Here is a 24,296-nt window from a genome sequence, read left to right as displayed (position 1 = left end):
ATAGGTGAGTACACACACACACACACATTCCCAAGCTGCCCTAGCAGCTATCTCTCAGGTACCTATTTACTACTAGGTGAACAGGGGCACCAGGGTGAGAGAGTGTTTATTTGAAGTGTGATGGGAAATCGAGGAACAGAACAGGAGGGGGGGGGGGGAAAGGTTCTTGCTTGTGCTAGAGACAGGGGCCCCCAAAGGGGGTTCCCCCAAGATCCGTCGAGCTCCAATGGCTCAATTGCTTGGGCATTGTTCCCTCACCTTCTTCCTCGTATCTCGGCTCCTTGTCCTTACAACCCCTTTCAAGTGGTGTATAATCATACTGGCTTAGCGTCTGCTCCTCCTAATTTCCTCTCCTTTGTCTTATGCTGTCAACCGCAGCGGCGCTGAGATTACACACAGCATAATGCTGCCACTCAGTGTCCGGGGCAGCTTCCCTCTGCCCCCCATGAAGCCTCAATACCTCTGGCCCAGATACTTTCGAAACCAATGCATGTTCTCCAGATGTATTTTGAACTGAAGTAATGTGTTGGCATTTACGGCTTCGGCGGGTAAGGGGGTTCCGTGGGTTTATAACCCATGTTTTTCTCTCCACACATCTGACTTGGAGCAGAACTCCCCGAACTCCACCCAAGAGTTCGGGGGAGTTCTTCTGCTCCCCGAGCCCGGCCTGGAGCCAGTCTCTTACCGCCCAACGTATATTGTCCTGATTGCCACGGTGATTGGAATGTTTGCCTTCCAAACGTGTTGATATGCAACGTGTTACAAGGCACCTTTACGCGACAAATATACACAAAGAGACAACGCCTCACCCACCTATCAAAGGAGACGAATCTGGAGTTGAGCTTCTGGATGCCGAAGTCTCCTGGCCTAGCGGAGAAGGTAAGGCCGCAGGCCCCGGGCGCCGTCCTCACGCAGATGCGGTAGTCCTGGTCATTGAGGTACTGGTGGCCCTCGAAGTTGTAACTCTTGATGACTCCCGACGACCCCAAGAAGTACTGCAGGCAGCCGCGCGGGGCTGGAAAGTACCCTCTCGTAAGTAAGACACGAATAAGTGAAAGTCAAAAGTAAGTACACAGTAGAAGAGAACTTGATAGTGATATATAGACACCCACCATTCCATCCCTTCCCCCGGCCTTCCCCCAGCACTCACCCAGCAGAGGGTCGGGGCTGGTGCAGGAGACTTGGGTGATCCACAGCCCATAGCGGTACATGTGGGTGCTGGCAACGGTCTCCACAACGAAGTCCACCCATCGCTCCGAAGACCGACTCCCTTCAGCCATCTCCACGTAAACTGCAGGTGGATGATGCGGGGGTTATAGATAGTGAGGAGGGAGGATTGCAGGTGTGGGGAGGGCGGTTTACAGGTGTGGGGAGGGAAGGCGGATGTGTTGGAGGGGGAATTTAAAGTGGTGGGAGGGGACATAATAGCGGTAGAAGGGGGCGTTATAATAGTAGGGGAAGAGTACATAGTGGTTTAGGTAGAGTTAATAATGCTTGCAGGAAACTGACATAAGGGTTACAATGATTATAATTATTATAATTACAGAGAATTACATTAACGCAGAGTTACAATGATAGAGGATTACAATGACAGAGGGTCACAGTGAGAGGATAAAATTCTTACAGTGACAGAGTTACAGTGACAAGGTTACAGTGACAGGGTTACAGTAACAGAGGGTTACAGTGACAAAGAACCAAACATGGACACCACAAATATCAGACAATACAGGCAGGAGCGAGTTTCATGAATCCCTGTACACAAGTACATAATAAAAAATACAGTAATACAAAACTTAAAACAATAAACTGTCAAAAGTTTAAAAAATCAAGCTGACTTATCCACATAACAATGCATTTAATACAATCAAGCTGACTTATCCACATACTACTGTATTTAATACATCTCCCCCCCCCCCCTTCCCCATAGTTATATGTCTGCCTCTGTCAATGCATTTGTTTGCTGTATCGAAAATTAAATTATTGTTTCGAGATAAAATAGTCACAAAACTGACTATTGGTCAGATACAGGAGGCAGAAGCTGTTAAGAGAAGACATCACAGTCAGAAACTGAGTACAAAATAAAGAGTAACTGTCTAAGGGTAAAATACACTCAAGAGACTGTCTGGAGGACAAATACAGTTAGTAACTGCCGAGAGGTAAAAACAGATTTATAAACTGTCTGGAAGCAAATTACAGTCACATCCTACTTAAAGAGTTGTTGTTGTTTCAGATTTAGCTACTCAGAACGAAGTGTCCATGTAGCACGGGCTATGGTGAGCCCGTAACCTACTTAAGAGGTTAAATCCAGTCAACACCTGTTAGAAGATCTTCAAGTAGAAATACCGTCAAAAGCTGTTTTGAAAGGTAAATCAAAAAGTAGTTTTCAGTTATATTTCCCTCCCTCACTAGCGCCCCGTGCAGGCCTCCAGGGGCCAGATTCACGAAAGCACTTACGCAAGCACTTACGAATCTGAACATCTTTCCTCAATCTTTGGCGGCTTTGTTTACAATTATTAAACAGTTAATGAGCTCCGAAGCACCAGGAGACTGTTTATAACAATAACAACAGTTGATTGGCAAGTTTTCATGCTTGTAAACTGTTTAATAAATGTAACCAAAGCCGTCAAAGATTGAGGAAAGATGTACACATTCGTAACTGCTTGCGTAAGTGCTTTCGTGAATCTGGCCCCTGATCCGCCACTCCCGTCACTCACAATGCTGGCCGGCGTTCCTCCCGCAGAAGGCGTTGACGGCTGGAGTGACGACGCTGCCGGCGACAAAGAGCCGCTGGTCGCGACAACGTCCCTGCACAGGCAGCAGCATCGCAGAGTCCACGAAGTCGACCCGAAGCTGCAAGAGAAGACGATCTCAATATCCGCGAACTAGAAATAATATTAACCTGCCGAAGAATAAAGCCCAACGAACCACTGAGATTGAGAGATTCGAACCATTCAAAGACGCCCTCAAGAGGTCAGAAAATGTCGAAAGGTCGAACCAGGGCACGAAAGGTCAACAGCGAAGGGCGGGAAACTGAGCCAGAGGGATTAAACGACCAATTTATTCTCAGTTTCTTGATCCTCTGGTTACTGTCTAAACTGTTTTGGTCTCTCAGTGGTCTGCGGAGACCAAAAAAGATCACAGACTAGCCAGAGGTACAAATAAAGGTTTAGAGAGGTCAAGGGAAGGTCAATTAGAGATAAGGTAGTTAATGAGAGGAACTTGTACGTTTGTACTGCCTTCCCCCTCCTGTCTTTCGCTTATCCTTTCTCCCTGCTTTCTTTCTTTCATTTATCCTTCCTTCCTTCCTTACTTCCTCATTTCAATATTTATTTCCTTCTTTTCTCTTCTATTTGTTTCTACTTTCTCTTCTTCAAAGTTGCTCGCCAACTATCTTCTTCTCTTTCTCCCCTCCCATATGTCCCCCCTCTCCTTCCCCCGTCTTACCTACCTTCCCCCTTATTCCTCAGTCCATTTTCCCCTCTCCGGGTCCCTCCCTACACCCCCCTCAACCTTCTCTCTCTGCCTCCCTATCACCCTGCCTTACTCACCTGGCAGGCGGGAAGAATGCCAGCCACCCACCTGGCAGACGTCGAGGTCGGGAACCAGCCTGAAGGAGCATCTGCCGGGGCCTCTGTCTGCCAACGGATACGACGGGTTCAGGAAGTTGGCGACCCTGGCGCTCCCGACGCTGCCACAGCGATACACTGGCGGAGGTACGGTCATGGTACAATAATAATAATAATAATAATAATAATAATAATAATAATAATAATAATTTTATTAGTAAAGAGGCAATCAGGTGTGTTCCAAGCCATACATGAGTGCATGTTCTCAAGTGGGTTTTGATACATAGGGCGTATGTGTGTGTGTGTGTGTGTGTGTGTGTGTGTAGGGCGTGGAGTTGTAATCACAGTCATATTTTACATTGCTGGCTGGGTCGTTCCTTCTATGGGACCTGTCAACAGTCTTACCTCCAGTTGCTGGCTGCGCTGTTTCCCTTACAGGATCTGCTGGACTGGGGTCCAGGGCCGAGGGAGATGCTGGTACTGTCGACGTCGCTGGAAGTTCCATGAGCACTCCTGCAGATCCTTGTTGGGAACTGTCAGTGCCCGCGGTGTATCCCGCACTGGATGGGCGGCTAGCGAAGGACACACTGCCTGGAAACTGCGGTGACGTCCCGGAAGATGGAGGAGACAACGATGCTAGATAAGTAGGCAGGGGGCGGCTAGTGGAGGGCAGCGAGGAAGGCAGCCATGGAGGTCGTGGTGTGGTACTTAATACAGGAATCGATGGATTTACCCTTGTTGATGAGGATGATAAAGCAACAACGGAAGGCTCATACTGCGTGACTCTAACTGCTGTTGGAAACAACGTGGTATTGAACAGATTCTCTCTACTGAAAGCAGGCTCTAGTTTGTGATTTTCAAATGCATTCTCTTTGCCTTCGGTTTCATCCACGAGTGACAATACTTCTTCATTTGCAAAGCCCGCGTATAGACTCGAACCTTCAGAAATAGTGGTGGGTTGAGGGTTAGATTTTACATGTGACGCAGCAACCTTCTCTGGTCCGGCGCTCAACTCTGAGACTCCAGTTTTCAGCAGGAAGGGACTGAAGGAGTTTGAAGAACTGACAGGGTTCAGCAACTCCAGCAAGGGCTTCTTAACTGAACCAGAACTTAAGATAGGAGAAGGTGTAGCTGCAGAGTTAGAGAGTAAGGACTGCAATGTTGATCCTCCGCTCGATGACGGACGAAACTGTGGTTTGATTTTAGAAATTGTTGCTGTTAAGGCCGAAGGAGGAAAGACTGTAGTTCCAAAATCTTCCGGAGGTGAAAATGTCTGCGCAGTTGCGTTGCGTAGTGGCACCAGAGAGGTTGTGTCATCGCCTGACGTCTTGTTCATCATGGTCAAGACCAGCTTCTGTAGCAGCAACACCTGGCTGGCTAAGTCACTAATGTCTTTAGTGGTGGAGAGCAGCGGTGGTGGAGAACCCGCGTCGGTGATGAGAGTTGGAGAGGCCTGGGACGTACCCCACCACTCCTCTCCCTCGCTCGTCGGCTCCTTATCCTCCTCGTTCTCTCCCTCACTGTTGGAGTTAGAGACTTTTTCATAGTCTCCCTCGCCCTGGAATGGAAAGACCCAGTCGTGCTCTTGCTTGCCCAGAGAGTGAGAGCTTGAACCATACTCTCCCTCATCGTTGTAGTAAGACACAGACGCGTAGTCTTCCTCCAAATCAGAGTCAGAGAGTGAATCATAGACCTCCAAATCAGAATCCGAGAGTGAATCATAGACCTCATCTTGAGAGTAAAGGACCGAGTCGTAAGCATCCCCACCCTTGGAGTGGGTCGAAGGTGGGTATACTGGCGTTATTGTGACACTCGTTTGTTGTTGGTCACTCGCCACAGCTGACTGGAGAGCCAAGTGAAAGGTGGGCGAATTAAGGGTTCTTGAAGCAATCTCCTGAACACTGCTATAAGCAGCGAACACCAAGGACGACTCGCCAGGTCTAGGAGTCACAGACACTCTTTCTTGAAGTAATGAGCTGGCAATTAACTCTGTAGCAGTTTCTCTCTCCCAAAGAGCCACATCATCCGGGGATGCCACAGGGTCCATCATGGGCCGTAATAGAGACCCAAACACATAATGGGAATATAACAAGTGTGGAATGTCAATCTGAGGAGGTTTAAGAGCAAGCAAGAGGGAGTTATTGTCAACAAACGATGACAAGGAACTCGAGGTCTTCTGATTCAAAACTGATGATTGGTAATATATTGCTTGTTCTTCAGGAGTGACTGTAGAGCTGTAAATGTCAACAGGTGGAGTTATAGAGTGAGAAGAGGGAAAGATGACACCCTCCTGTGTGATAATGTGTTCTGTGGTGCTATCGAGAGCCTGTAAAGGTCTGTAAAACGTTGAATGCTGCACTTTGTCGCTGGAAACAGTCTTGGTAGGTTGAATGCGATGCTTGCTGTCACTGGAGGATGCCGAAAACTTAACACCCGTCTCTTGGATTTCCTTAGAGAACACGCTCGTTACCCCTCCTGAGGAGTGGACGTCAGGCACCACTGCCTGCATCACCATGACAGTGGCTGTCCCCAGTGTGCCAGCCTTGGTGGCGGTTGGGGAGAGAGGCAGCATAGCAAGGACGTAATTCGTCGGGCGAAATGCTTCAGCTTGGGACTCGGCTGCCGCCAGCATGTCAGCAGCATCATGGGAGAGGTAGATAGGATTGGGAGTTCGCCAGAGGGCAGCGTCGCTCTCGTTCACCCAGGACGTGGCCCAGCGGCTGGGGACAAGAACGGGTGCCAGAGGGGACAGGAAGACCGTAGGTCCAGTAGGCCGGCTGGGAACACTGCTAAGTGTGGATACCTTGTGGGAATAAAACACAGACGGCTGTGTAATGGAACTATATATTCCATTACCTCCCTCAAAGTCGTTGTCTGGGAGAAAGTTATCCACAATATGTGAAGAATATGTATATCTGTCCTCAGGACTCGACACCAGCGGTGGAGCTGGATCAACAGACGGACCATAGACGCTAGCAGCCGCGCTCGCATTTGGCTTAGTAAGTGCGTTGTTGTCTATCACTTGAAATATAACTTGCTTCAAAAGAGCTGGATCAGGGATCACCCCCACAGACGTCCTAATGCGTTCTAAGATGGTGTTTATGATCTCCTTGACAGCAGCACCCAGACTCTGGGGTCTGGGTTGGTGTGGAGTAAGGCTGGAAGTGTTGGGCTTGTTGAGGAGAGCGGCTGCTATAGTCTCCGCCCACTCCGCCACCATGTTCATGTCCACAGGTTTATTACCTGACTGCTTGAGCGACTGTGACATGTTATCCTCTTCATGTTCATTGTGAACACTGTGTTTACTGGCGTTGTATTGAACATTTTCTGCAATATAATCCTTGAGAAGTTTCTGGATAAGACTTGAAAGCTGATTTTTTTGGATCACTTCTTGTACACTTATATTCACCGATGATTGTGCTTTATTATTAGCATATGGCGTTGGGTCTCCATTCTGGAGGAGCTGAGAAGCAGGAGAGGAATGTGTGTGTGGTGGCTGGGTCTCCAGACTGACTGTCTCTGGAGACCCGAGTCCTCCTTGGTCATGCCCCTCCCAGCCAGACACTGACTCAAACGTTTGCACAAAGCCCGAAGGATTCCATGTGGTTAAATGTGGAGACGAGAAAGGCAAAGGAGTTACTTCTGGGGAATAAAATGCCAAAGGAACTATTTCTTCTTTGCCTTCTATGATAGCAAGTGAGGGACGCTTATCTGTGCTCGTCGAAGTAGTCAGCGATGAGGAGTTCGACTGTATCCCCATCCCGACCTCGGGAGTAATAAATGGGAAAGGCGTCAATGTTCCTCGAGTCTGGAGCTCTGTATATGATGATGGAGGCGAGATATTCTCTCCAGATGTGCTAGTTGGTGTTAAGGTGGTGCTGGGACTCCAAGTGTCACTCAGAGATGAGACGAGCTCTATGGCCTCCTTCAAGTTGCCGTCTGTTGCGCTCACGAGCTTCTGCAGCACCTCGTGAAGTGGGTTCATTGGGCTCAAAAGAAAGTTGGAAGGTGCAGTTCGTGAATGAGGAAAGCTATTCAAGACTTTTAACTGTGAGAGTAAATTGCTGATAAAGTTTGCTGGGATTTTAATCTCGATTTCTCTTGTTGATGTTGTTGTAGATGGCCGTGGCGTCGTTGTTGTTGTGCGTTTTTGAACACCGGTAAACCAGTCCGGTACACTACTATAAAGAGGAGTTATGGACGGTGGTGAGGCTGTGGTAGAAGCAAGGTGCTCCTGGATCTGCCGCTTCACCCACTCTACAGACAGCTTGGTGGGGATGCTGTTGCTGGCGATCGTCACGGTGGACACACTCGGGTTGTGAGACGTCGCCGCTATCGCCATGTTGTCCCCGTGGCCTGAAGACATGCCGGTGACTTCAGCAAGTGTTTCCTCGCCCTCTACGACACCCTGCACGGACGCTGTCTTACTGATGTCACCCGAGACGATGGTCACACCGGCCCATTGTGGCCTTGAGCTCGTGCTGCCTAGCGACTGAATGGCTGTGGCCGCAGTCTTAGTCCCACCTGGACTCTGGTTACTGGAGGTAGAAGAGACGTGGGAGGTGGAGACGAGTGGTTGGAGGCTGTTTATGAAAGAGGCTTGTGTGATGCCGTCGAGTCCCTGGGCGTGGACCAGAGATATAATCGGGGGAGTGAGGCCAGCTTGTGCGTCCTGAGGGAATATTCCCAAAGCTGCAGTGTTGATAGCTGACGAAGGTTTAGGGTTGAAGGAAAGAGTACTAGTGTGTGTTCCTTGTAAACTCCATGCCAGGTTGCTGCCTGATGGATAGCTACTATGACTACTGTCTCCTGGTCCCTCAACAGGGTACTGCACTGCCTGAGGAATGTTGGAAATCACCTGAGGGTACCGAGACCACATTCCTCCAGACCCTGATGCAGCCATGTAAGACGTACTGTGAATGGGGTGAAACACACTCGAAGTGAACCGAAGGACAGATACGTAAGCATACTCTGGCGTGACGATGGTTGTGGGATCCCCACTCCCTCCACTGCTTGCATCACTGTTCGAGTCCTGTGAGCTCCATAACCCCAAGTCTCCGTGAAGGTATGTGACAGAAGAGGTGTCTTCGAGGGAAGGATGCCGAGGGTGTGTCCATGTTGACTTACTGGTGGTAACGACAGTCGTCGATGGCGGTAAAGATGTCTGTACCTGTATCGTGGAAGTGAGCAACACACTAGTGGTGATGGTGGTAGTGTGGGCGTGCTGGAGCTGTGTGGGCGGGGAGACATGGCCACCGGGTGGAGTAGTCACAGCGGTGGGCGAGGTCTCCCGAAGAGTTAGTATGGGTTGAGCTGTGCCCTGTAAGGTTAGTGTTGGGGCGGCGACCAACTCTTCAGCCATGATGGCTAGTGGAGCCGAGTCGCTCATCTCCACATGTAGCGGCTTATTTCCTCCCATTGGTTTACTTTTCACAACATCAATTAAATAGTTCAGTATATCTATGTCAGAAGTGTTTTGGGGTAAAATATCCTGTGCAGCACTCATTATGAGAGAATGTAACTTCTGCATGTGTCCAGTGGTCGAACCAGTAACTACGGGAATACCAAAAGGAGTCTGTGGTGTGACATCCTCTACAGTAACACCCGCTGGTTCTCCTGTCCCTTGTGTTGATGGAGTCGACGGCGAGCGAGTTCGAGAGCTGGCAGCCGCCCACGGAGGTGTTACACTGAGAACGCCATCACCGCCAGCTGCATAGTTTGTTAGCGTGTAGTTCTCGACACTCTCGTCCCCTTGATCTGCAGCTGGACTTGCTTTCTGTATGGAAACCTGCGGTCGTGGCCACCACCAGGGGACGCTCTCGTTATAATCGGTGTTCACAACAGATGTACTTGGTAAATAATTTGTCCCCGCGGACTCAAACTCGGGTAAAGTGCCATGAGATGTTTGTGCATTACTGGAAGGTGAAAAGTCGACAGCTGACGTGTGGGAGGAAGTGAACGTTGAGGAATAGCGCAATGGAAAATCTGAATACAAAGCCGACAAAGTGGCGGTGTCAAATGTTTCACCGGCATGGTACTGATGGTTGGGCTCCTGGGGCTCTAGTGATGTCGTTGATGCTAGAAGTGATGTCGGTGAAGTCATGCTGGTGTTGGGTGCTGTGGGCAAGTCCCACCGCGTCCCAGTAGACTTCGGGGTCGTTGTGGCGTCATCTGTGTCTGGGGTCGTCGGGAGGGAGTCATACCAGCCATGGGACGACCAAGGGTTTGTAAAGCTCCAGGTGGTAGTCGGTGGCGTCTCTGGAGTTGTTGCTGGTCTTGGCGAAAGGACAGAAACCCTGTGGATGGTTGGGGTGCCTAGAGACTCTTCTTGTGCTGTGGTTGTCTCGTAAAACAAAGGAAGTTCTGTATTGATGTGTTTGGTTGGTAAAAATGTGGAATTTACATCTGTTGTGGCTACTTCTGAAATTTTGATAAGCGACGAAGGTAATCTTTCCGGTGGCTCAGGAGCGATAAAGATAACCTCTCCTTGCGTCCAGTGATTTTCTTCAGGGAGCGAGTAAGGATTTGCATAAAATGGTGGTGTGCGCGGTGGTGGTGTGGTCACTACCGCCTCGTGTACCATGTCTGGTACTTCCGAGCTGATATTGTTAATATTGGTGGCTGCTGCAGCGAGAGTAAATCTTAAATTAGTGGGTATATTTGTATTTTCAGTGCTGCCACTACTCGGAGTACGTAGAGCCTCAGGCTTGGTCAGGAGAGAACTAACAGCGGTTCCAGGAGGATCTTCCACATCACTCAGAGGCGACCAAGGCTGCCTGGTGCGAGTTATATTTGGCCTTGTAAAAGGTCGCCGAGTTTCAGGCTGAAAATAAAGTGGGTCCCAAGGAGTCACTTCCTGTGTGGTGATCGTCTCACCTGGCGATCTTGGAGTGTCCACGACACTGGTGAAGGCTGTCAGAGTGCTGCTGTAGTTAGTAGGTCGTTGAGGATGACGCTGCTGCTGCTTGTTACTGGAGGTGGAAATTGGCCTAACAAAAGGTCTAGGAGTCGTGGATTCGAAATAAAGAGGATTAAATCTTGTCAGGTTCATGGAAGATGTTACCATTGGCCCGTTTAATGTTGCTGATGAGTTCTCCAGAGAGAGATCAGGTTTGGTGGTTTTACTCTGACCATAGAATGAAAATTGCTGATCAATTTGAGTTGAGAACGAATCGTTTCTCGCTGTGCTTGTTGCTGTGGTAGTTAGCTGCGAGAGCGGTCGACGCGTTGTCGATATCACATATAAATTACTGTCGATCTTCGCCCAGGACAGGTTGGTAGTGGCTGGAGTCGGAGTGTTCCTTACCTCAGGCTGAGGTCTACTGGAAGGAGAATTAGTCATCGAAGAAGGTCGTCCATACGAACCTAAGAAAGACGAGGTTGAACTTGCAGGTCCTGCGTGCTTGCTAACCCCCCATGGTGATTGCCAGTTACTAACCGATGGCTTATCTGTCCGGATACTGCTAGAAGAATTATCAGGACGACTGCTCGCGTATGTCAGGTTCCTTGATACAGTTACTGTATCTGGCACCTTGTATTTGACAGGCGAGTTGAATAGGGGTGATAATGGCGAGGGTTGAGGACCAGGTCTGCGTGTGGGTGTCCTGGTGTACAGAGTTTCCTTGGGGTCATCCCAAGGTGGAATGGCCGTTGTGACGGCACCGGATACCGATGTAGCTGCCGCAGGGGACGAGGCTGCGTAAGTGGCTCTACTAATCTCCAATTGTTTAACTGGAGCCCTGGTTGGCAAGTCCAAAAGAGACAGCTCACTGAGCCCTGGCTGTCTGCTGGCTGGTGTCTTCCACTGCTGAGTCTCAGCCGACACGTCTGCTGTGGTGGGTGGTAGTTGCTCTGTTACCCGCGCGGTTGTGTCGACTGTGTCCATGGTGTCGGTGGTCGGTAGTGTGGCTGTCGACGGAGTTGTGGTCGTCACCAGGACTGGGAGTGTCGACTTTAAGTCCGCCATTTGCTGAGTCAGGTAATGATGGGAGAAGAACTGTTGCAGGGCGGACTGAATCACACCCTGAATAAGACCCGGAGTCACGGCCGGAGTAGCAACGTAAGATCCAGCCCCGGAAGATTTGTCAAATGCGGTGGATACAAGATTATTAGTTATTTTTATGTCATCATTTAAACCAGAAGGTTTAGTGCTTGTTGAGGGTGGGAGACTGGAGGTGGTGATGGGTCGAGCTGTCAGCGAGTTCATCGTGACATCCTCAGTTGTCGATTCCGCAACCTTCAACAGGTTGCCGAAGACATCCACATCAGCCGCGAGCAGGTGGGGGTAAGCGGCGTAGGGTCGGGGTCGTAGGTCGCCCTGGTACTGCGACAGGCTGAGCGGAGTGGTAGGCTGGTCGTGGATGGTCGCCCAGGTGATGATCCCGACACGGGAGTACCCAGACGCCTCAGTATTAGGCAGTACTGGACCCGGGGTTCTGCCACGGACAAGATTCGAGTCCAAGCTAACCAACGGTGATGATTTACCACCATCATCATCATCATCATCAACGGTGATTTCCTTCAGTTCAGCGGAAAAACTCATTTCTGTTGATTTCTCAGTTCTGTTACGGGTGACTTCCATCGGATCCTTGGGAATTACGGTTGTCGAGACTTCATCATTTCTAAATTTGTGACCGACGTTAATATGATTTGTATCTAAAAGCTTTGATTTTAGAATACTTGAATTGCTGTTTTCCTTAATCTTGTTTCCGGTCATTTTTCTGCTATGGTGGTCTTTCTTCCCTCCAGAAAACAGTTGAGATATAAACGATAATTCTGAGTTATTGGTCCCTTTAAGAGTATTCTTTAGTCTTGCCTCAAGATGCTTTGTGTCCATTTTCTCAGACTCCTGTTCGTTTTCTATGTCACGTCTTTTTCTTTGGAGATCTGTTTCATCTGGAAAAAAATCAGAAAAATAACTGTAAAATGTATGCAACTTGCGTCCCATTAGTATTTTTTCCTAATTTCTATACATAAACACTAATTTATTTCATAAATAAATTTACACTAATTTCTATACATAAACACTAAAACACAGATTAAACGCTCCTCATGTGAATTATTGGCCATCACCTTGTTCCTATATATGTAGGCCTAGCTTTTGTTCTCGTCACGGGAGACATCTCCCGTCACGCAGGGTGCAGTCGCACCCCCACAGATCTCCAGTATCATCTATTGATACTGGAAATGGCTCAAAAGGGCCACCACTTATGGGCTATTCATGCCCAAGCCACCTTTTGGGTGGCTTAATCTTCTCTCTCTCTCTCTCTCTCTCTCTCTCTCTCTCTCTCTCTCTTGTTCTCGACACACAATAAGAGGATCCCTGGTTCGATTCCCTTCACCTAATGCCGCTGTTCACCTAGTAGTAAACAGGTACCCTGGGGGGTGAGGCAGGTGTTGCAAGGTCGCACCCTGAAGGAGGGTCAGTTGTTAGACCTATGCTAAATGCAGAGACGATCAATTTTGTAACTATATTATATTAAATAAATAAATAAAATAAATAAGTTGACCAGACCACACACTAGAAGTTGAAGGGACGACTTTTGACGAAGTTGGTCGTCCCTTCAACTTCTAGTGTGTGGTCTGGTCACCATACTTCAGCCACGTTATTGTGACTCATCGCCTGCAAAATAAATAAATATGTATTCAGGTAAGGTACATACATACAAGGTAAGATACAATGTTGATGGACTTGTATATAGAGCTAGTACATACAATGCCTAAAGCCACTATTACACAAAGCGTTTCGGGCAGAAACGCCCGCCTGGTACCAATTATTATTGCTATAATAATAATATTATTATTATTATTATTATTATTATTATTATTATTATCTGGAAAAGCTATTGGCGAGGAGTAAATTAACACACGACACATATATATACAGCCCCACTCCTGTGCCAGGTAATATTTGAAAAATATTCGAAAATTATTTACAAACAGCTCTATTCCTACTTTCACCAGACCACACTCTAAACTCGAGAGAGAGAGAGAGAGAGAGAGAGAGAGAGAGAGAGAGAGAGAGAGAGAGAGAGAGAGAGAGAGAGAGAGAGAGAGAGAGAGGGAGAGAGAGAGAGAGAGAGAGAGAGAGAGAGAGAGAGAGAGAGAGAGAGAGAGAGAGAGAGAGAGAGGGAGAGAGAGAGAGAGAGAGAGAGAGAGAGAGAGAGAGAGAGAGAGAGGGAGAGAGAGAGAGAGAGAGAGAGAGAGAGAGAGAGAGAGAGAGAGAGAGAGAGAGAGAGAGAGAGAGAGAGAGAGAGAGAGAGAGAGAGGGAGAGAGAGAGAGAGAGAGAGAGAGTAAAAGGTGGAGGGACGACGACGTTTCAGTCCGTCCTGGACCAGTCTCAAGTCGGTTGTGTCTTCACCTTTTAGTGTGTGGTCTGGTCAACATACTTCAGCCACGTTATTGTGACTCATCATCTGCGTTCCTACTTTGTAAAACTCAACATGTAAGTCCCTGCCAGTTTGGCTTCCGCTCCCCCCCAAAAAAAAAATATCTATGATGCCATTATTAGTCTGCTTAATATAATCAACACAGCCCTTGACGAAAATGATTTCTCAATTGGTCTCGTCATTGACCTGATAAAGGCTATATACTATAGGCTATAGGCTTTTCTATAGGCTATAGAAAGGCTTTGATACTATAAACCCTAACTACCTCTTACTTAAAATTCACCACTATGGTGTCCGAGGCCTTTCTCTGATCTATAGCCGTTTCTATTACAGTGACCGACAGTGATATGTAGCCATCAATAACATAACCTCCCCCCACTCTACCATTGACAGTAGGGGTGCCACAGTGCAGCATCTTGGGATCTCTCCTATTTCTTAGAAACATTTGGCAAATCATTTTTTTTTTTTTGAGATATATACAAGAGTTGTTACATTCTTGAACAGCCACTAGTACGCGTAGCGTTTCGGCCAGGTCCCTGGAATACGATCCCCGCCGCGAAGAATCGTTGTTACAACCAAGTACACATTTTACTGTTGCGTTAAACAAGAGGCTACAGTTAAGGATTTGCGCCCAGTAAATCCTCCCCGGCCAGGATACGAACCCATGACAAAGCGCTCGCGGAACTCCAGGAGAGTGTCTTACCACTACACCACGGAGACTGGTAGTGATGTATATCATTGATGTATATAACATTCCTAAACCTTTACTACTTGCAGACGATACTACCTTTGTCTATTATGACCCCCCCCCCCCACACACACACTTAAACAATATTGTCAACAAGTTTTAGTCTTAGTGTTTTTCCTGCCCGAAACGCTTTGCGTAATAGTGGCCTTAGGCATTGTATGTACTAGCTATATCTATAAATCCATCAACTTTTGTATCTTACCTTGTATGTATGTACCTTACCTGAATAAAAATTTATTTATTTATTATTTAATGAATGAAAACAAGTCCACTCATGGATGTCAACCAACAAATTTACACTAAACATAGAAAAACCCTACTACATTCTATTTGGTAGTAAATCATCAAATCAGATTCAACTTCAGATAGACAATAGATAGACTCCCCAGGGAGCAACACCAATAAAAATGAGGGAGAAATTCCTTGGCCTATACATAGACAAAGAGACTGAACTTCAGCACCCACGTACAACACATACCCAAAAAAAGTCTAAAAAACGGTTGGTATACTTTCTAAAATCAGATATTATGTTCCCCACTTTGCTCTCCTCTTATTATACCACGCACTAATCTATCCCCATCTTACATACGGTATCTGTGCATTGGGATCAACTGCTGCAAATTATCTCAAGCCTATCATCACTAAGCAAAAATCTGCTATGAGAACTATAACAAATTCTGTCTTCAGACAACACACAGCCCCTCTGTTTAAGTCCCCTAACATGCTAAACACTCCACACATTATTATGTGTAATCTACATGTACAAAACCTTGGTCCTAAATGTTAATCTTGAATTAAAACTTTTCCTTGATAGGTGTAATAGAACCCTATGAGCACCACACCAGAAATAAATATCTCTGATATCCCCAGAGCCAGACTAAATAATAATAATATTTTATTTAGGAAAATTACATACATAGATGCAGAGTTACAAATATTCTGATTGATTTATAGATAGAGCTAGTACATACAATACCTATCTTGAGATGATTTCGGGGCTTTTAGTGTCCCCGCGGCCCGGTCCTCGACCAGGCCTCCACCTCCAGGAAGCAGCCCGTGACAGCTGACTAACACCCAGGTACCTATTTTACTGCTAGGTAACAGGGGCATAGGGTGAAAGAAACTCTGCCCATTGTTTCTCGCCAGCGCCTGGGATTGAACCCAGGACCACAGGATCACAAGCCCCGCGTGCTGTCCGCTCGGCCGACAGGCTTCCGACCTAAAGCCACTAGTACGCATAGCGTTTCGGGCAAGGTGAGGTGGGGAAAAAAACACTTAAGACTAAAACTTAATAGAAATAAAAATTAACAAAAATCTATGCAAACACTCCATGCAAATAAAAGGGGCCCCAGTCTTTGGAACTCCCTGATGAATTAAAAAATTCTCCAACCCATCCCACGTTCAAAAGTAAAACCAAAAAGTACCTAGTTTCATCCTCATATACAAGAGTTGTTACATTCTTGTACAGCCACTAGTACGCGTAGCGTTTCGGGCAAGTCCTTAATCCTAAGGTCCCTGGAATACGATCCCCTGCCGCGAAGAATCGTTTTTTCAACCAAGTACACATTTTACTGTTGCGTTAAACAGAGGCTACAGTTAAGGAATTGCGCCCAGTAAATCCTCCCCGGCCAGGATACGAACCCATGACATAGCGCTCGCGGAACGCCAGGCGAGTGTCTTACCACTACACCACGGAGACTAAATAGTTTCCTATCTTGTACTTCAAACTCACACTGTATCTTGTACTACCCACTTCCCCAATATTAGTACTCAAGACACATATGAACCAATCCACAAGGGCCGTCACGAGGATTCGAACCTGCGTCCGAGAGCATCGCAAGACATATATCCTTATCAATGTAATCACCTCTGTCAATTTACATAGCAGTTATTTGTCGATAACTGCTAACGGTACTAAAGGTACCGTAAAAGGTATTTGTCGATAACTAAAGGTACCTTGCTACAATGTACCTTTTCACCTTACCTGATATGTTAGATTAAGGACCTGCCAGAAACGCTATGTGTGTTAGTGGCTTTCCATGAATGTTTTAGAATTAGAATTAGAATTAGAATATTAATTTAGGTAAAGGTACATACATAAAGAGATTTTACAAAGTTTGTTGGCTTTATAGATGTCAAAATACCAGTCTTATGTAGTCTCACCAACCCCTTGTACCTTCTTGCAAATACAAATTATTATTATACTCTTATTAGGCAAGTCCACTACGGGCTCACCATAGCCCGTGCTACAAGTTTTTGTTCAGAGTAGCTGAATCTAAATACAACAACAGAGTAAACCAATAAAAAAATGTTTGTGAATGAGAGTGTATGAATGAACGTAAAAGTATGAATGAACGCGAGTGTATGAATGAACGCGAGTGTATGAATAACCGCGAGTATATGAATAACCGCGAGAGTGTATGAATAACCGCGAGTGTATGAATGAACGTAAGAGTATGAATGAACGCGAGTGTATGAATGAACGCGAGTGTATGAATGAACGTGAGTGTATGAATGAACGTGAGTGTATGAATGAACGTGAGTGTATGAATGAACGTGAGTGTGTATGAATGAACGCGAGTGTGTATGAATGCACGTGAGAGTGTATTTTGCTATTTGTACCTGCAAAATCGAGCTGTTAGCTCTTGAACCTTTTTCGACCCAGCTTTTCTAACCCTCGGTTGTGCAATCTCTCACAATCCAGATGTGAGAGAGAGAGTGAGTTATGAGCCCGGGTGCATGAGAGACAACACACTTGAATGTTGTTGTTGTTATAGATTCAGCTACTCGGAACAAGTTCCAAGTAGCACTGGCTTTGGTGAGCCCGTAACTTACCTGGCACAGGAGCGGTGCAAGTAGCACGGGCTATGGTGAGCCCGTAACTTACCTGGCACAGGAGCGGTGCAAGTAGCACGGGCTATGGTGAGCCCATGTGGGGCACACTTGAACACCGGCGGTGATCAAGTCAATAAACAACAGACAGGAATTTGGGTTGTGGTTCTTGACCAGCCAATCTCCAAGTAATGGGAAAAGGTTTTCTCCTCCATATTTACACTTATCGGAGGGGGATACATAATAGTCTCTACGGGAGGGAGATAATAGCCGTGTAATAGGCCAATTGATGAGAATTATCACCTCCAAACGACGGAACTGCTGTGGTGACGGCATTCATGCCCTCCTAACCCACTCCTCATCCAGAACGCTATAAAATAGTGTTGCGCTTTACACTGTAAGTTACGGGCTCACCATAGCCCGTGCTACATAGACATTTCGTTCTGAGTAGCTAAATCTAAAACAACAACAATTACCCTGTAACCTCTGGCACCGCTCCTGTGCCAGGTAAGTCCACTACGGGCTCACCATAGCCCGTGCTACTTGCCCCGCTCCTGTGCCAGGTAAGTTACGGGCTCACCATAGCCCGTGCTACTTGCCCCGCTCCTGTGCCAGGTAAGTTACGGACTCATCATAGCCCGTGCTACTTGCCCCGCTCCTGTGCCAGGTAAGTTACGGGCTCACCATAGCCCGTGCTACTTGGAACTTGTTCCGAGTAGTTGAATCTATAACAACAATACACTGTAAATGCTATTCAATCACCTTCTGTGGTCCAATGCTCAATAACGCACTATACCCTATAATGGAACACATATCTAACCCGGTCCACAGGGGGGGGGGCAGAATTAAATGTGTATATTACGGTTAGCGGTATAAATACATGGATGAAAAGGTACACTCCCAAAACAGCACGGTATGGAGCAAATATAAAGCGACAGTAGGCTTGGCTAAACCCAGCATTACGCCCTCAATGATCACAGCTAAAGCCTGTAATCAATGGATGTTTCTTCTGATAAAATATAACTATTTTTACGATGGTAAGCTAACGCAAGTAGGCAAAGGTGCAGGTACAAATGTAAACACAAGCACATCAACATCAAAACCCACACACACAAACTTACGCAAACCTTAAATAGCCTCACACACACACACACACACACACACACACACACACACACACACACACACAATTATACATCCACAAACATATACAAAAACACCAACAGACAAGAACACAAATACTCCAGACCGAGGAACAAATCCCATCAACTCCATTAAGCTGGACCTCGGGCACTAGAGTAACATTTGGCGGGAAAACAACCGACGCTCGCTCACACACATTTGGCGGGAAAACAACCGACGCTCGCTCACACACATTTGGCGGGAAAACAACCGACGCTCGCTCACAAACATTTGGCGGGAAAACAACTGACGCTCGCTCACAAACATTTGGCGGGAAAACAACCGACGCTCGCTCACAAACATTTGGCGGGAAAACAACCGACGCTCGCTCACAAACATTTGGCGGGAAAACAACCGACGCTCGCTCACAAACATTTGGCGGGAAAACAACCGACGCTCGCTCACAAACATTTGGCGGGAAAACAACCGACGCTCGCTCACAAACATTTGGCGGGAAAACAACCGACGCTCGCTCACAAACATTTGGCGGGAAAACAACCGACGCTCGCTCACAAACATTTGGCGGGAAAACAACTGACGCTCGCTCACAAACATTTGGCGGGAAAACAACTGACGCTCGCTCACAAACATTTGGCGGGAAAACAACTGACACTCACTCACACTTCATTACAAAACATCACCTGGATGGTGCGCGGACGCAGGTTACTTCATTAAGGGGGAATAGAAATAGCCTAAGCTACTCTAGCCCTTTAAGATGTATTTTTTCTTGTCTCAATAAACATACTTTTACTCGAACTTCAGTCACTTAAGTGCTTCAGGGGCATCAGTCAACAAACTGTTGTGACGACAAATGTCTAGTAATCTAAGGGTTACACAGAGTTAGATTCGAAACCATCGTAAATACGAGGCGAATATTCGAAGGGAATTACAAGGATTGTAACTGGACGAAAGCTGGACAAAACAGGCTAACATATTGAGCCTGAAATGTCGAGATTATATATATATATATATATATATATATATATATATATATATATATATATATATATATATATATATATATATATTGATAAAACACTTGTTTATAATAATTATTATTATTATAGTAGCAGCATAATAGCAGCAGCAATAAAAGTAGTAATGCTAGCAGCAGTAGAGATAGTTATGGTAGGAAGATATGGTACGGTCATTATGAGGCGAAAGAGCTAGGTCAGTATGGTTACATGACACTTGGAAGGGATATGGGGACTAGGAATCGAGATAGACATGGAGGGAAAAAACAGTATCCAACCACTTGGACCGTCGGGGATTGAACGCGGACCTGCAAGAAACGAGGCCTCCGCTGTTCCAACGAGTCCGAGTGGATGGACAACAGTAAGCCTAGTAATGACAGTAGAGCAACCCCATTAACACATTCATAACAACAACTGTTTAACGGTTACCAAACTCCGTTAGTGATACACTTTGTGTATTTAATACCCGCATGAAATTTTAAATTTTTAAATTTTGCCCGGAGGGGCGAGTTTATTGGGCAGCGCCACTCATCCTGTGAGTGGTCATACCCCTATAGCAGCATGTACAACACTCCCCAATAGGAAGAAAACCCGCTGGCTTGTTCAGTGTACTGAGTGCGCCACTTCCCGTGAGAGTTGGGAAGGAGGCCATTAACGGAAGATGGAGCGTTGCAAGTTGTTATCTCGACCAACTACCGTTTTCCCGCTATATAGTTTACACCTCAATTCTTGCCGCAATTTGATAGCGGTCACTGCTCAGCCCGCCCTCCTAAGGTTTCCCCAACGTCAAGAAACTGTCGTGCTAAAGTGCCCCCTTTATTCTAACCTAACCAGAGGACCCAAAACAGAAAACGGGACAGAATGTCAATTTCGCGAGCCGCTGCCATTTTCCAGTACGACGATTTTTGGCCTTATAGGTTGCGTATACGTCATAATGCGACGTTCTATTAGGAGGACGGGTTGAGTGAACAAACGATCACTCTTAGGGAACTTGTACGATCGTTGAACGATCAATGGGAATCAGAACGCGATCGCTTCACCTGATGTCTCTGTTCACCTTAAACAGGTACACCATCACAAAGTTGTTTGGATCTAATTCACATCCGATAACAAGGAATGTTGAGAACTTTTCCTGGTAGCCAATAGTCATTAACAATCGCATAAAACTTGTACAATCACTAGCAACAATTGGGGGAAGTCATTGGCAATCAATAAACATAAAGAATCAATGCACAATGCACAATGCATGGAAAGCCCAGAATATATAGCAACAAAACCAGCTTACCAGCTCACCATCCGAGGCGCAACAGGCTGATGACACAAAAGATATGATTCACTGTCATTATTAAGTTTAACGGTGGATACTCTCACGTGAGAGCTCTGGAAGCGCGACCACGGCACACATCAACCGTTCTGATGTGCAAGTTGTAGATACAACACTTAAATAAAAAAAAATTTTTTTTAATAAATACGATTATTAGCGAAAACGGGCAACGCGTTTTTGTGTGGTGGCTAAGCGCGCCATAACAATATGGCCTTATCTTGTTATAACTGTTACAATCCCTTGATATAATTACATGTTGTAACTACTTGTAATCATTTACTTGTTATAATTACTATGTATGGGTAATGCTCGTCTTTACAAGAATATATTGAGAAGCTGCCACGCCGGCATGATAATCATTAACCTAATTTTAGTGCATTTATAATTGCCGTTGTCAGGTACTAAGCCTAAGCCTTTACTTAGGCTTAGCGAGGTCTCCCAGGCAACAATTAACTAAGTCCCAGATACCTATTTTACTGCTTCGTGAACAGATGCATCAGGTGAAAGAAACCATGCCCAACCGTCTCTGTCCACCCCGGGGATTGAACAAGGGTCTCTCGCTTTTTAGTCGAGGACGTAAATCAATTGTATAGGACCCATTCTCATCAGTTTGCTCTATCAAATGCCATCCGAAAGGTAAAAAAATAAAGATTACAAAGGTAGGGCATTTATAGAAAAATTATTAATATTTTAAGATCGTCAATGATTTCCAGAGTAAAGTCAATAATAATATAAAGGAAAGATTTATCAAAACGGGTGAATGAGTCAATGTGAGTAGTGGCCCTGACCAAATGTCAATTTGGCCAGCAAAATACATCATATATCTTACATTACAATATGCAATTACTTGTCAAGTGATAAAGAAATGAATTTTAAAAACGCTTCCGCGAACGTTCAAGAAATGTTCAAATATTTAATCTAGTTTAGTATACACCACATACTCATTCATTATTTGGTAGCTCAAAAAAAAAAAATTATCATTTACAATAAAATTATTGGTCATTTCATGCAACGTACTTTTAGTTTTATCTAGAATTGCCCTAGTTCTTTCAGTGTCAAATGTGGTTACTCTTAGTGTGTCCCGAAACGCTATGCGTACTAGTGGCTTTAGGTATTGTATGTACTAGCTCTATCTTTAAATTCCAACATTATGTCTGTAACTCATCTTCAATGTATGTACCTTACCTTAATAAAAAAAAAATCAAATCTAAATCCGTCTTTGTCCAAACGCTTTACACTTTACTTCATCTAGATCCCCAAATTATATCCCATGCAAGTCGAACTGCCAGATATACTTGTAACCAAGTCGTATTCAGCATTAAACAAAATCTTAGCTTACTTTAGAGAGAGAGAGAAAATGCTTTCTGTAGTCTCAAAATTTCCTGCAAGGTTCTTGTTTATTTCATAATAACTAATAGTTAAGCAAAGTATGCTATGTTATTTATGCAAACTAAGCTTAAGTTATTTAGGCAAACCAAACTAAGTTATTGAAGCTAACTAGGCTATATTATTTAGGCAAACTAGGCTGAGTTATTAAGCTAACTAGGCTAAGTTATTTAAGCTAACTAGGCTAAGTTATTTAAGTTACCCAGGCTATGTTATTTAAGCTAACTAGGTTATGTTATTTAACAAACTAGGCTAAGTTATTTAAGCTAACTAGGCTAAGTTATTTAAGTTAATCAGGCTATGTTATTTAAGCTAACTAGGTTATGTTATTTAAGCAAACTAGGCTAAGTTATTTAAACTAACTAGGCTAAGTTATTTAAGCTAACTAGGCTAAGTTATTTAAGCTAACTAGGCTAATTTATTTAAGCTGACTAGGCTAAGCTATTTAAATTAACTAGGCTAAGTTATTTAAGCTAACAAGACTAAGTTGAAATTGAAATTGAAATAAGTTTATTGAGGCAAAATACACACAAAGGGATGAGGTAGCTCAAGCTATTCTCACCCCGTTCAGTACATCATGTTAATACATACATAGATACACATCACAAGCTATAAACGTATTACCGAACATTCTGAGAGATAAACATACATTTCCTCTTTTACACAAGTAGTATACCAAGACTAAGTTAATTTAGACAAAAAGTTAACCGCAACAGTAAACAGATTAATGCTGTTATCTGCTAACAAACTACATACATACCTCGTTCGTCACGGCGCTAATTGTTTGCTAAATTAACACTGAGGCAGCCTCCGAATTCCGTTATCTGCCAGTGTAACTTACCTCTCGGGAGTACAGTTGGATTCCTTCTCGACTCACGCTCGGGAACCCGGGATTCGAATCCCCAGACGAGACAAAAATAGTTTGGGCGCGTTGCCTTTCACCAAATTCCTCCTGTTCACCGAGCAGTAAATAGGTGCCCGGAAGTTAAGATAACTGTTAAGACAGTTATTCGATGGGGGAGCGCACTCGTCCCCCCCGAAAAAAATCATTTTTAACACACGCACAAGCTTATTGGTGAAGCTTACTTGAATACTGGTTCAGTGTTCCGGAACACTGACGAAGCTTAACGGAATAATGATGTAGTTTTAACCAAGATGGAGATACAAAGCTTTTATAGGTATTTCTATGGGGGGGACTTATTGGTTTATTGATGACGACAGAAGATTGATGATAATTGATAAAGATTTAGCCACCCAAAAGGTGGCACGGGCATGAATAGCCCGTAAGTGGTGGCCCTTTTGAGCCATTACCAGTATCAAGAGCTGATACTGGAGATCTGTGGAGGTGACGACAGAATATTGATGCTTACCTAAATATTGGCGCTGTTGGGTGCTGTCTTGAACATCATGGTCGTGGGCGTGGTACTGGGTGTGGGCGTGATCCTGGGCGTGGGTGTGGTCGTGGGCGTGGTGCTGGGCGTGGGCGTGGACCAGGATCGAGCACACTATCACCACACAGGAGGACCCAAGAGCAGCAGCCATGGTGAACCCTTTTCAACTAGCTGTCTGGTTCAAGACAATGAGTCTCTTCGCGGCTCCTGGCATACTTCCTCCAGGCTAATTACCTTTTCGTCTTTCCTCTTTACCCTTGATCTACAGCACAAGTGTTCACGTCTGTTGCAGATTCGCGGCTTAATTTAAACGAAAGCACAGAATCCAATCCAGTTCGCGCCTTTTCTATAATGATTCGAGAACGTATTTGTTCATCAGTTCACAAACAAAACATCACCCCCCTCGGTGTGAGTAGTGAACACCAGGTTGTTGTTCATCTCATTAAAGCTTGTACTTCCGTAAAGACGGTGCTCATAACGACGGACACGAGAACAACCTCCCCC

General features: G+C 45.5%; 1 protein-coding gene across 1 annotated transcript; it reads right to left on the bottom strand.

Moving 5' to 3' along the window:
• Nucleotides 1-130: 130 nt before the first annotated feature.
• Nucleotides 131-24,296, bottom strand: LOC123768241 (mucin-2). Its single transcript, XM_069306927.1, has 6 exons — nt 23,772-24,296; nt 3,972-12,461; nt 3,580-3,704; nt 2,715-2,850; nt 1,151-1,291; nt 131-1,015 (listed from the first exon to the last, which is right to left on the bottom strand). The coding sequence occupies exons 1-6, from the start codon at nt 23,941-23,943 to the stop codon at nt 534-536; spliced, it is 9,546 nt and encodes a 3,181-aa protein (XP_069163028.1). The 5' UTR covers nt 23,944-24,296; the 3' UTR covers nt 131-533.

The sequence above is a fragment of the Procambarus clarkii genome, chromosome 59 (genome assembly GCF_040958095.1).
Source record: "Procambarus clarkii isolate CNS0578487 chromosome 59, FALCON_Pclarkii_2.0, whole genome shotgun sequence".
Taxonomy (NCBI): domain Eukaryota; kingdom Metazoa; phylum Arthropoda; class Malacostraca; order Decapoda; family Cambaridae; genus Procambarus; species Procambarus clarkii.
This window is presented reverse-complemented; position numbering and strand designations above follow the sequence as displayed.

Coding starts and splice junctions, on each gene's coding strand:
- LOC123768241 (XM_069306927.1), bottom strand. CDS start 23,943: ATGGCTGCTGCTCTTGGGTCCTCCTGTGTGGTGATAGTGTGCTCGATC. Junction 2,851..3,579: donor CCGACCTCGACGTCTGCCAG/GTGGGTGGCTGG, acceptor CTTCTCTTGCAG/CTTCGGGTCGACTTCGTGGA. Junction 1,016..1,150: donor CAGCCCCGACCCTCTGCTGG/GTGAGTGCTGGG, acceptor GGTACTTTCCAG/CCCCGCGCGGCTGCCTGCAG.